The 14,600-nt window shown below is 32.5% G+C and overlaps 1 protein-coding gene across 5 annotated transcripts in view; it reads right to left on the bottom strand.

Annotated features, from left to right (window-relative positions):
- EPHA6 (EPH receptor A6) overlaps positions 1-14,600 on the bottom strand; it is a 743,078-nt gene that overhangs the window by 584,613 nt on the left and 143,865 nt on the right. For all 5 annotated transcript variants that reach the window (XM_074361623.1, XM_074361631.1, XM_074361637.1 and 2 more), the window contains one exon: positions 11,885-12,548. In XM_074361623.1, the coding sequence (XP_074217724.1) occupies positions 11,885-12,548 (664 nt within the window). The remainder of the gene's footprint in view (positions 1-11,884; positions 12,549-14,600) is intronic.

Here is a 14,600-nt window from a genome sequence, read left to right as displayed (position 1 = left end):
TCCAAGACAATGGTTGTTTGTCTTTGTCAAAAGGAACAGGGCTTGCATCTTTCAAGAGGTTTTCACGACTTTTTATAGCAGTCACTTTTGATACTGTCAAATAATGGGAATAAATCATGCTTTTTCCTTGTCCACTGCTGAAGATAAAGCAGAGCTTGTTTTTATGCTCCCAAAGTTCCCATCAATTTTGGTACTGCATGCTTCTTTATATGGTGATAGTCCTTGTCTAGAGCAACTAGCAACTGGAAATCTCCATCCCTTTCAATTTATCACCACTCTACAGTTCCTCATAAAATAGAGACTACTGTTTTTCAATAATACCATAGTCCTTATTTATTAGAACTCATTCTAAAAACAGATAGTTTGTCCTAAGTTCGTATTGAAAATGGTAACTGGTTATACAGAATAATGATGGGGAAATACCTGTAATACTGAAACTTTCCATGTATAGTGTTATATGCCCAAAGGGAAAAACGTTCAAGTACAAAACAGAGAACTATTTCTTTAAAAGGCCACGTGCAAAATTGAGGACAAAAGTAATTTATTTAATTCTTACTGTAAGTCATTATTTCAAAGGAATAAAAATATTAATAATATCCCTCCAATATCATCATAATGTGTATTCAAGTTTATCATCACCTCTGAATAATCATAGTAACAGTTACTATAAATGAAATAAAAATGTTTTTCTCACAAAAGATAACAGGATATCTTAAATCAAAATAAATATTTTAAGTATATTTATATTAGATACACTATTCTTCAAATCTATCTCACCCACTCCTTTTTCTGCATCAAGTTCTTCCTTTTGATGCCTGTTTTCCTTAGAATTATGTTGTCCTTTGAAATATACTTCCCTAGAGCTTAGATATGTGAATATCCTAAAAACGCAAATTACTACATTTTTGTTCATATGGAGGATGATACACATTCATACCTCTGTAGTTCCAATGCGAGCTCTGACTAAATAATGAAAAATAGTATAATACAAAATTATCCCCAAATTTTAAGATGTATGATATAATTTTACTATTTATATTTGTTATGATGCTTAGAATATTATTTAATTTGAATTATGTACAGACTTACTAAATACAATATTCTGTTATTATACTGTATTTCTATAAAGTAAAAAGTGAGGTCTTTTTCTTCTCTGGTAAAATTCTGCCATTATATCTTCAATGTACTACACGTTATATTCCAGTGTAAAGTTTATCCTGAATTATCTGTTGCTACTGTGGATGCTACATGGAAATAATCACCTCATCTTCAAAACAGTTGAATCCTATTTATTTATATGGAATGAGAATAAGGTTTAAATTTATAGAAATATTTTTATTCTAATGTTTAATTTAGCATATTTAGTTTAGTTCATATCTAGTTAAACGGAACATTGATACATAGTCTACTTCTTGTCTGTTGATCAAAAGAAAATCCTGATTATTTACACTGGATGTGGCTTAATATTAAAGTTTACATGTAAAAGCTTTTACTCTTGGATTATACAATTTTTACAAGTGTCGCCATTGTGGGTAAAATGCATATGGCACTTCTACACCAAGGCTTATAAGAAGATGTGCAGTCTGTATGTTCTTTTTCTTTCTCTCATTGGATACAGAAGACTACGAGGCCATATGTAATAATGAAGTTACAGATGCGAAATCTATAATTCTCCTATTTTCTGTATGAAGGAAAGCCCTCAACAACCAGGAACACCTTGGACTGTAATGTAAATGAAAAATGAACTTCTACACATTAAGGCTCTAGAATTTGGAATTTTGTCTTCTCAGCTTTTAAATCTTACCTTAATTGAAGATTTAAGTGTATATGGGGGTGTGTGTATGTGTTTGAATGTGTATGTGAATATACAGATATATACACACATGGCAATTTCTTAGTAGTCAGGGGGCAAGTGATTTTTAAAACTGTAATAGAAGACTGTACTGATGGGAACCTATATTATACCATAGTATCATTCTTGGTAAACTTTATCTGCAATAACTTGGAAGGCAGGTCAAGTGCTGATTTGTGTTGACTGCTACTTAATACATCAAACAAGATACTTCCAGGAGGAAACAAGCTCAGGCAATAAGTTGAAAGGTTGAAAGTTGGAAGGAGAAGGAAAAGAAGAGTATAGAATTTTAGTGCTTTCAGGATAGGAAAAGATAATATCTTTCCCAATAACCAGAAACAAAACTAAGAAAAAGGTATCTCTGAGCACCAAAGATAGGTTAACACATCTCAGTTAAACAAACAAACAAAAAACTCAGCCATATGTTTAAGATCTATCCAACCCAATAGTTTAAAACACCCTGAAGTTAGTTTCTATTAAGCTGAGAAAGGCATGTGAATATTGAGGCAAGTAGGTAAATTAATAAATAAAACATACTTGAAAATTATGTCGAAGACAGAACTTTGGGTTTGGATTTTGTGTGTAGTTTCTGGCATGTAGAATTGACAAATAGATTAAAAGACTACTATGAATTTTAGGAAATCTTATTGCCAACAATTCATGAGTGTAGTCTAAAAGAGCCTGTATCTAAGAAATGATCCTTGAGCACACAAAACAGATGAGCATGGAACAGGTATGAAAGCTGTTCAATCACCAAAACTATTTCAAAAATTATCAGGATAATAAGAAGCTCACAGTGTAGCCAAGGATCATTGAGAACAATGGATAAGAGCATCCCACTGAATGAGTGTCCAGATCTGTTGAGGTTCTTCACATTGCCTGCCCATCACTGCTCTGAACCATTCATGGCTGTGTGATTCCTATCATTCTCCTTTCTTAATGGGAGTTTTCTATTTATTTCAACCATTGTGTATTTTGTGTTAGGGACAGGTGGCTTATTATTTAATGTGCAGGTCACCAGCTGAAAAGAAGAAATATTCGAACCAGATGAAAAAAACTTTGTGTTAACAGATATATGAGGATTGGCATGTACATTTTGTGGGTGAAGTGGCAAAATACTGCAGAGATAACCAAGAACCTACCAAAAAAATGGGCTTCCTCCTTCATGATAAAGAATTTTTGTTGGAAAGTGACTACTGAGCTAGGAACAACATTTAACAACATCCCACCCCTATTTGCATCTAAGTACAGCCATATAACTAGTTCTCACTGCTGGTATGCAAGAGGAAATAATATGGCTCTTCATATTTGGGTTGGTTAAAAACACATGTGCCTTTTCCAATCTCTTTTTATAATTTCTGAGCTAGACACAGAAAACTACAAGGCTCTAAGAGATGGCTGGCCCACTAAATGCAAGTAGTCCTGGATCCCTGAATCACCACATGGAACAGAACTGACAACCACAAATGCTAACATGAATTCTTTGGTAAATTTTTAGGAATCTTAAGTTTACTCTTTATAAGGCCTCAGGTAGCAGCATTAGTGCCAACTATAAATTCTCCAAGTTAAAAAAAAAAAAGACAAAGAAAATAAGTTAGTACACGAGTTACAATTGCAAAGTACACATCAACACTAATGCTAATAAATATTCAGGCCTAATTTCTTTCAAAAGTTACCTGAATCTCACTTTAAGACCCATAAAGAATAAAACAACATCCATAAAAAAATAAATAAATAAATTATGAAACAAAGGCAGAAATGAAGCAATAACAAGTGAGAATGAAAAAACTCAATAGATGAAGTAATCTCTTAGATGCAGCAAAAGTGAAAACTCATAACCTGGAAATTAGCAGAGATTAAAATTTCAAAAAACATATTAAAGAGGATAATACTGAAAGTCTCCAACAAATTATCTCACAGGCATTCTAAAAATAGAGAGCAGAAGAGTATCATACACATAGACTTTTTAAGGCTAAAAACACAAATGTGAATGAAGCAGGAAAAAATAAACCCATAACAGTTTCATAATAATGTAATTGAAGGCCAAAAATATGGAGCCTATAGTTTCCCAAATAATGTCACTGGCAACAATAGATTCTTACGGACAGGGATATAATATTTGCAGAGTGTTGAGGAAAAATAATTATCATCTGGTATTCTATATCCAAATAAACAGTCATTGAAAAGAGAGGGCAAAATAAAGATATTTTTAGATATCCATCAAATAAAGATCTTAAACACTTATAGAACCTTGCCAAGACATCTACCAAAGGATATACTTCATCAAATGGAATACTGAACCAAGAAAAAAAAAGATATAATGATAGAAAAATACAGCAAGAATAAAAACGGTTACTATATCTCCTTATATCTAAGTACTGACTTTATAAAATGATTGATTTTGATTTTATTTAAAAGGTAGAGTAAAATTCTAGGCAATGTTAACAAGAAAGATAGCAATTTCAGTGGGTGACATGGTGTGTCATATTTAGAAAGAAAAGAGAGATGCTGAATAATTTTATCCTCTCTTAGAAATATATGTATTTCATAGGATTTTTTAATTAATCATAGGTCTTTTTTAAAAACATTTTTTAATTGAATTATAGTCATTTTACAATGTTGTGTCAAATTCCAGTGTAGAGCACAATTTTTCAGTTATACATGAACATACATATATTCATTGTCACATTTTTTTTTCGCTGTGAGCTACCACAAGATCTTGTATATATTTCCCTGTGCTATACAGTATAATCTTGTTTATTATTCTGCATATACCTGTCAGTATCTACAAATTTTAAAATCCCAGTCTGTCCCTTCCCACCCCCCACCCCCTTGGCAACCACAAGTTTGTATTCTATGTCTATGAGTCTGTTTCTGTTTTATATTTATGGTTTTTTTGTTTTGTTTTGTTTTGTTTTGTTTTTAAGATTCCACATATGAGCTATCTCATATGGTATTTTTCTTTCTCTTTCTGGCTTACTTCACTTAGGATGACATTCTCTAGGAACATCCATGTTGCTGCAAATGGCGTTATGTTGTCGTTTTTATGGCTGAGTAGTATTCCATTGTATAAATATACCACATCTGCTTTATCCAGTCATCTGTCGATGGACATTTAGGCTGTTTCCATGTCTTGGCTATTGTAAACAGTGCTGCTATGAACAATGGGGTGCAGGTGTCTTTTTGAAATAGGGTTCCTTCTGGATATATGCCTAGGAGTGGGATTACTGGGTCATATGGTAAGTCTATTCCTAGTCTTTTGAGGAATCTCTATACTGTTTTCCACAGTGGCTGCACCAAACTGCATTCCCACCAGCAGTGTAGGAGGGCTCCCTTTTTTCCACAGCTCCTCTAGCATTGGTCATTTGTGGACTCTTGAGTGATGGTCATTCTGGCTGGTGTGAGGTGACACCTCATCGTTAAGTAAGCATAGATCTTAAAGAAATATGATTTGAAGTTTTCAAATTGGCAGAGAGTAAAACAGATACTAAAATTAAAATTGAAATTTGGACAAAATAATTTACTAAAAATTATTATTTCAAGATAGTTTATGTTTTAACCTATTTTTTTAAATTGTGACAAAGAACAAACTCTGACATAATTATTTAACTTCATTCTGTTCTACTTGGAAATAATACCTTCTATTTTTTTAGGCTCCTTTGAGCCTCTTGATTTCATATTTTTCTCAAGCCGGATAAAAGTCTGGAATTGCTTCATGCAATAAAGCAGCTTTATTTGGAACTGAAGGCTATATTGTAGTTGTAAGTGTTTATATTTAGTTTGTGAGAACCTTTAGAAAGTGAAAATACTATTTGGGCCAATATGTCTGCCCCTTTTTTCTGATCCCAATCTCACCTTTCAGCTTTTCATCACACCCTCAAACCCCCTTATTTAATGCCAGCAAATCGTAGTGCTTCAAAATTTCTTTATGAGGTCTGCTCCCACAGTCATCTCTGATAACATGATTAGACAGAAGATCATAAATACAGAGCATAAATGTTTCTGAACTGCAGCAGAGGACAGAATCATGAAGCCTTAATTACAAGATTCCTAAAGAGCTCAAATCAATAGCTATGTCACCAAAAGCCCTGCATATCCCATTCACTTCTGTGAGCAATAAAGCAATGGTCTGAGAACTGCTATAATTCTTTCCTCCAGAATTTTAAAGCAGCACTAGGGGAAAAATAAATAAATAAAGGCATGTCTCTAGAAAACGTTTTAAAACATTCTCAATGTTTTAGAACTTTAATTTCCACAGCCAAATGTTATTCTGTTAAATTATATCGTCTGATACTTAAAGGCTTAAAAAAGGTATCTTTGCAAAAAGTACACGTATATATTCCCAGCAGGTTTAAAATACCAAATCCTAACTAACTAGTATCTCTAAGTATAAGTGCCATTACCTTAACAAGATTTACTCTAAATTAATATCCCAGAGGAGTTTATTAGGGATTCACATCACTTCAGAAGTCACAACTGAACAAAAATTGTTCAATTTTGCATATTAATTGTTTCCAATTTTCTTCCATAGTGTTAAAATATTCTTAGATATATGAAGTGAAAGACTATTTGATGCAAATTAATGCTTTATGAATCAATGTTATTTTTTATTCAAACCCTTACTAGAATAAATTAAAACAATTTAAAAATTACATCTAATTAAATCTGTAACATCAATATGTCTAAGTATGAGTCTTAATTCTGAAGCTATAAAATAAAAAGTTATGAAAAACAGAGATTGGAATGAAGTATAAAATACTGCTTATTATGTGGAACAACCTAAAGTACTGTGTTTGGTTTTAAATTTTAGCATATCTGCTCAATACAATGTTTATGTCTATTTAAACCTGATTGAAAACAGTAAGAATAAAAGTACCTCTACCTTTTGTGCTTCTAGAATTTGAATCTAGATATGCCTTAACAATATTACAGAGAACAGAATCTCAAGTGCAAACATTTAGTAGTACAACTTTTAAAATAAAATATAGTAAGTTATTTAAATACAAATAAATATACATCGTTAGATATGGTAGTATGGGGAAACACAGATTTTTACTATTTTAAAGTGGCTTTTTTGTTACATAGCAGGCCAAGGGTTCTCAAATTTATGCAAGTAATGATGACCATTCCTAAAGCCTCATTGTGATTTTCCCTTTCTACCATCTCTAACAGCAAAGTTCCAGATAAATTTATATTTTTTTTATCATTCTCAGTAGCTTGAATCACAGAATAGATATACAGATTCTGTTCTAACAGTGCCCATATGAGGTTCCACTAAATAAACACAGAGCAAAAAGGGCTTAATTAATGATGAGAAACTTAGGGCTTCTCTGCACTGTGTTTGGCAGGCAGGAACAATTAAAGTATCAAGGTAAGGGCATGGATGCCTAGAATGAGGAAATGAAAGAGAAAAGAAGGGAATATGTGAAGAAGTGGAGAAGGGCAGGAGGTAGGGAGGGAAAACACACAAAGACCAGACTGAGAATTATCTAGGCTTTAGTTCTAAGTTTAGTAGTAGTTACTGAGTGGGCCCAGTAAATAGAATTCTATTTTCAGTAACTTAGAATGCTGATTCATAAAATGAAAAATAAAAATATTTTCTAAGACTTTCCAGACCTAAAATACCACAACTCTCCCTAAAGAAAACTTTCCCATTTCACAGAACTGAGAAGAAACAGAATACTCTGTCAATATACCAACAGCTTCTACCTTTAACTACTCAGTAGAACCTAGTTCTATTTATTCATATCAATACATTTCTTAACCTTCATTACACAAATGATTTTTAAATATAACTCTTTTATCTGACAGCCCTGGTGAAACAGACACATAATTAATTAGTACAAATTGTAGCACAGAGGAAGGAGGCATTAACTTTGTGAAGATCTAGATGAATGACATTTGTGCTAGACCCTGAAGGATGAATAAAATTCCATCACAGAAAAGGAAGAAGAAAGGGACGCCAAGCAGCTAGATAAAATATGAAAAAAAAAAAAAAAAAAAAAGCAAAAGACATGGAAAATACATGGATTATTCAAAAGTAATAAAAACAGAACAGGAAACAGAATTTGCTGAAGTTAGAAAATAATAGGACAAGGCCAAATTGTGAAGTCCCTTGAATGCCATGGTGAAATAGATATACAAGTATGAAAGAAAAAATAGATATACAAGAATAAAAGAAAAAAAAAACAACAATAATTTCCTCACATGAAACATTTAAACTGTTATCAGGATTTAGACAGTAAGCAACCTAAGGGGCTCAAACATCTCAGATGAAGCATCAGGCAAGTGAGTAAAGCCATTTTGGATGTCTAGCCTTGGTAAACATCTGCATAGTGGCATAAATGATCCCAGATAAAGTCAGCAGAAGAACCACCCAGCTGAACCCAGTCTAGATTTCCAGACTGTAAGCAAATGACCTGTACAAGATAAGGAGTGCTGCTATAACTAAATTCTAAAACACAGCATTTGTTTTGGTAATAAACAGACTGTGGAGACTGGAAGAGTGGCAAGGAGACTATGACTGGAGGATGGAAGAGCAGTAAGAAAATTACAATTAGCGATAAGATAATGAAAGGTCATCCAACAACTGGTAAGAATACTACCTGTGACAACTTGGAAAACACAAAAAGCACTTCATAATATTGTGGACTAAATTAAGTTTTCACAACAGATGTTTAAACCGGCCATTTGGCTACATGGGCAATTCTTATAACTAAGGAGGATGACTCAGGGCAAAGTCAAGTGATGAAGCCACAGAGAAGCAATCTCAGGTTGCAGAACTGGGTTCTAATAAAAGAACATTCCCTGCCCCTATAATTAGGAATCCTGATAACATTCATTGGATTTCTGAATCACAAACAGACAGACTGTTTGTTCCCTGCCTTTGGGAATGTGTGAATCTTTTACAGTTATCCTATCCCTGTCCCATGTGTGCTGTGTATGTGAGGACAGCTTATCTCGTTTAGTCCCTAGTTCTCCAGATCAAGGGGAGATTTAGCTATGAAGCTTCATTCACATCTAGAACTGATTTCAATGAAGTTCTCCTGAACTTTCAACACAATGCCATAATGGGACAGATCTTGGGGAAGATGTGGGCTTTTGTGCATGAAGTAGGGACATTCATCATGAGAATTCAGAGAGTAGATTGTGGTATACTGTTACACTGGCAGCTCCTTGCAAACGTAATTCTAGGTATTCAGCCCCTTTTGTAGTCCCCTCATATACTCACTTTATACTTGGCCAAGTGAAAAACTCCCTTCTCAGATTCTTTAATGATGTGAGGTCATACAGAGAGAGGTCCTGGATGACAAGTCATCTTAGACTTTCCAACCCCAGTCAAGTTCCCAGCTGAATTCAGCGGCAAGAGTGACCTCTGCTTATTCTACAATAAGCAGAAGAACTACCCAGCTGAGCCCTAAAAACTCATACATTATTATACCTTTAAGCTATTAAGTTTTGGGCTATTTTATCTCAATTGCAATAGACAACTGAAATATATGCTTTCATTTATATTTACTTCTACCACCTATCAAAATAATTAACATATAGTAAGTACTCAAAAATGTTACTAGTTTAAATAGATTAAATGTTCCAACAGAAAAGAACAGAAGAAAAGAAAAGTGGTATACAGACATTATTTTTCCTGTCCCATTATATATATACATATATAGTTACATTATTACTTGAGCTACGGTTTATTCACTTAAATTCTAATTAATTTGCCATTTAGGTTATATTTAATGCAGAGATTCGGATGTGAGATAAGATGTTAATAGACAGCAATATAATCAGTGGTAGAAATTATTATCAGAGACTAGAAAGCGGCAAGATGAAGCTTCAAGAACACACAAATAGTTTAAAATGGAAATTGGTGGTAGTGTAAGATACCCTTGTCCAAAAATGAGGTCTTCACATCCACTCTGACTTCCTTTGTGCTTGTAAATAGCAATGTACTGTATTCAATTGGAACCAAGCATATATGTTTGTGTTTAATAGTCTTTCATATGCTTTATCATTAATTTATTATAACCACTACTTATTGATAAGAAAACTGTGATTTCAAAGTAAGTAAGCCATAGATTTAGAATCCAAGCCTAATCTTCCAATTTCTGCCATCCACTACAAGATGATGAACATTTGCTCTGTATCCACAGCCTCATTTTTGCAATCAAATAAGTTATAATAAAAATAATAAGCCATAAAAACAAATTAGTCTAGATAAGCCAATAATTATCATTTGTCCAAAATCATCTCTACCCAACAAGTGAAGGAATTTTAACGTATGTAAATAAGAATGAAATTTCACAGAGCAAAAATATTAAGCAAAGAAATATCTAGCTATCAATGACTGTCACTATCTCTGATTCTGTGGTCAATGCCATAAAATATTTTTAATAATAATTAATCACATAAATCCTTATATAATTATTCCTTAAGTAATTAAAAACATTATTTTCACCAATATTCCTGCTTCTACCTTATATAAAATATGGCAGAACTACATGGTTAGTATATGTAATATGTTTTATCCTTGGCTATTACTACCTTCTTAATCTCATTGAAAAGTTATTCATAAATGTGAATTTGTCTTTAGTGCATTTTCCAATGTAAAATATTTTATAGAGTACCTTAAAAGTATAATTCATAATGTATTATAACTTATTTCATTCTAAATCCTTGTTATAGGTGAATAAAATTTTTGAATTAAAATTTATATAGACAGACTTTCATGAAACACATCTTAATGACTGAATAGTGAAGGAAAGAAAGCTGGTTCACACTTTATAAAAATATACTACAGACATTTCATACAGACAATATTTTCAAATGACCTAATATAATCATTACTGGATGCTCTAGTGGACTTTTTGACTGTTAAGAACCTAAGTTTTATAAACAGATAAAACCTTTAAAAATTCACATAGATTATCCATGACCCTTATATAGAAACATATTATGTTTTTTCTTATTTATTTTTATCCCATTTAATGTGTGGGAATATAGCATCAACAAAGAAGTCAATAAATTCAAAAATGGTACTATAGAAAAAAATGAATAAATAATTTACCATTAAAGGAAAATATATCTACTATATTACTATTTACCAAGCAATAATTTTATTTCTATATTTGTATTTTTATTATGAGTCCTAAATCCAAACAAAATTGATATAAATTACCTTTATTAGGGGATATGCAAAAATTTTTAAGTGTATATATTTATTAGATTAATAAGCTTTCATAAAAGGAATCACATAAAAAGAAAACATTGTTTCATTTTGAAAATATAGATATTCCTTTATCACAACTATGTGAAAGGTATGTTTTAAACTTATTCGGCACTGCACTGTGTTAATACTTCCTAACAATTAGATCTTGTACAAACTCCACTAATGTAGTAAATGGTGAGAAACTGTATTTAATAGTAGCAAAAAATAAATTAAGCTTTAATACATACAGTCAGTACTAAATCACCAAACATGTAACACTCCTATAAACTACCTTATATGTTTTGAAACATATATATGATTCATACGCAACATATGAATTCCTCAATTTATTTAAATGTAAGTTCAGTTTACCTAGGTACTATTCAATTATTACCATTTTACATGAAAGAAAGCATTACTTTAAAACTGTCTTTAAATGTCATATTATCTGTAAACTACCAAAACATGAAAGACAGACAAATGCCCAAACTGAATCACTTTTGCTTTTTGCTTCTGCTATTGATATTGCCTTCCTTTGTAAAAATTAGGTAAATACAGCAAACCATACAGCAACTACTTCACAGAAGGCAATATGGAAGAACATTTGTCATGGTATATAATTTATTTTACATTTTCATACCCCATCTCCAGTAGGAAAAAAATCAGAAATTATCTTATATTTAATATGAGTTAATTTCTTCCATAGTTAATCCTGCCAGTAATAGCATTCAAAAATGCCTTATTTGAAAATAAATATACAACAAATTTACCTTTAAAAACCATTATTTAAATGCAAGGTAAATTATTTAAATGTTTCTTACCGTGGCAAGAACCTTCGATTTCTTCATATCCTGTACTGCAGATACACCTCCCAAGAGGAACTAGCCAATCTCCGTCAGCTCCACAATACAGTTTAGGAGTGTCACGCTCTTCTGCACTCTTCACACAAGAGCCCCTTACTTCAACCAAGGAGGAAGAATCAACCCTTGGGATGGTGTCAGGAAACATGGCCAGGTTACGAACAGTGAAGGGGCATTTTTTGTAGAAAACACGGACTGAAACTAGGGCAATGCAAGCCCCGATGTCTTGAAAAGCCAGATAAAATCCTTTCCTTTCTATAGGCCCCACCTCACGAATTTCGGTGTTGAGTTTGAGGATGCGATCACCCAGATCCATCTGGGTAAAGCTTTCATCAGCAGCAATTGTGTCAATTTTTGTATACTGGCTTGGCTTGAATTTAATTCCATGGGACTCATCTGATTCCACATAATACAGATTAAATGTTTCTTTGCAAGTCCCCAAGACCCATGGGATGCTGTTACAATCCCTCAGTGTGAACTTCATTTCCACATAAATTTTCTGAGCTGCATCACGGGAGATCCAGTTTGTACGAAGCCAGTTGTTTTGGTTTGGTTCCATCACATTGCATACCTGGTACGTGTGAATGGGCCTATTGTGTTCATCCATTTCAGTGATGGCATCCCACTGCAAAAAGAAAAAAAAAAAGAAATAAAATGATTATAAAACCACAGTTGTAAACAGATACGAATACTTCCAACATTTTCTATTTTACCAAAAGAAAAAATGACTAAAAAGGATACAAATGAAGCAAAGCAAAGCAACAATGGTGGAGGATTTTAAACAGGAGATTTCTGTTAAAGAGTTTGGGTTCTGAGCATAGCAGCTGCCCTGGTATGAATCTTGCCTTCTTACATGCTAGTTGCAACACCAAGAGATGCTTTACTTAAGCTCTAGTTTCCTCAGTTCCTCAATGGAACTGATAACAGTACCAGTTTCATAGGATTGTTGTGAGGCATAAATTAGTTAATATAGGTAAAGAAATTTAAATAGTTTCTGGTACTCTAAAAACAATGTAAAAATAACTGATCGATTAACTGATCAAATAACTACACCAATGACAAATGCATTTAGTTACCTATTTGTCTTCATATCCAATTTGTCACAAACTGAGGTGTATTTATCAGTAGTCAATTAAATATTTACATGCCATAGACATATTTAAGAAATATTTATTTGTCAGGCACTTTTCTGGGCAGTAGAAACAGAGCACTGAACAAACACTCCTTGCCCTCATAGATCCTGCTTAGACTGAAGAGAGACAATAAAAATTGTAAACAAGTCAGCCGAATAATGTGGTAGAAAGTACAGTGGGAAAAAAATAAGGCAGGGAGATGGGGAAGAGGGTCGCAATTTTAAGTAGCATGGCCAGAGAAGGCCTTACTGAGGTAGTGGCATTTAAGTAATGTCTTGGAGGTGAGACAGTGAAACTCGTGAGGAGGAAACAGTAAGCATAAATCCCTGACGCAGAAGTGTATAGGCATGCTTTAGGTACAGTATGGATGGGCACTAGACAGAGAGGCAAAGAAGGGGCAAAAAAAAAGCCTTTATAAGCACTGGAAACACTTTGGCTTTCACACTGAGCTAGATCACTGGATTATCTTCACTTCTGCGTGTTTACATAAAAGCATTCTGCCACTTATATAAATAGAAAAATCTTGCTTATTCTTTTTTAAAATTTTAGTAAAAATCTTTGAACACTCTGAAATCAATTGGTATGTCATTATTTAGACATCTAATATTGCATACTTCTACATTACGAATTTAGATTGTAATGTATTTTATTTTTATAATTATAGTAATTTTCAATAAACAAATTTTATAGTCTTTCTGGGAAAATATACTAGTTATCATAGTTTCTCATTTGTATTATAGTGGAAATGATAAGCTATTTTCTATAGTGAATAAGTGTTATTTCTTGATATCATACTTCAGTGATTTATAAAATTATTTAACTCATTCTGTCTATACTCTCTTATTTTAGTTGGCTGTAGAGAGTTTAATCAAGACTGGTGGAATTTCAATTAGTATAGTTTCTTATAGAATGGCTACTTTCCTTAGTCTATCTTACTGTTAGGCACTAAGTACTTTCAATTATCTACTCTAAATTTCCACAAATAATTTATATTATCCATCAAGAAAACTTAAAAATAATTCTTTATCTAAAATTTCATTTGTTAATTGCTTGCTTGAAATTCAGAATATATTTCCAGAAAAATAAATGAATTCTTTCAGAACTGTGGATGTAATTTTATAAAACACACCCATTGTCTATCACAGGCGATCCAGTAATCTCATGGACACACATGAAATTACCCATCTAAATGCCTTTCATCAGCATATCATAGGTCTTATATGACTCCACACTTTAAAATTTAAAGGCAAACCAGCATTATCATAGCTTATCTAAAATGGTAAACTAAGCATTCAGAAAATAAACAGTAAGACAAGATGCAAATAATAAAATCTAAGAACTGTCAAAATAAGTGTTCAAAATTCTAAGCATTTTATCCACTGGAGAGCCTGTATGATTATTCTTATTTTAGATAAATTTCTAATCAGAATTGATTTTGTTTCTGAGGGAATGTATGTAAATTGCATTATTTAAATGTAATATTGCAATGTATTATTGTTGTCTACACCACATATTCTACTCTCCCGTATAGAAATATAGAGCTA

Source organism: Camelus bactrianus, chromosome 1 (assembly GCF_048773025.1).
Source record: "Camelus bactrianus isolate YW-2024 breed Bactrian camel chromosome 1, ASM4877302v1, whole genome shotgun sequence".
Taxonomy (NCBI): domain Eukaryota; kingdom Metazoa; phylum Chordata; class Mammalia; order Artiodactyla; family Camelidae; genus Camelus; species Camelus bactrianus.
The sequence above is the reverse complement of the archived record's forward strand: the minus strand, read 5'-3'. Positions and strand labels throughout refer to the sequence as shown.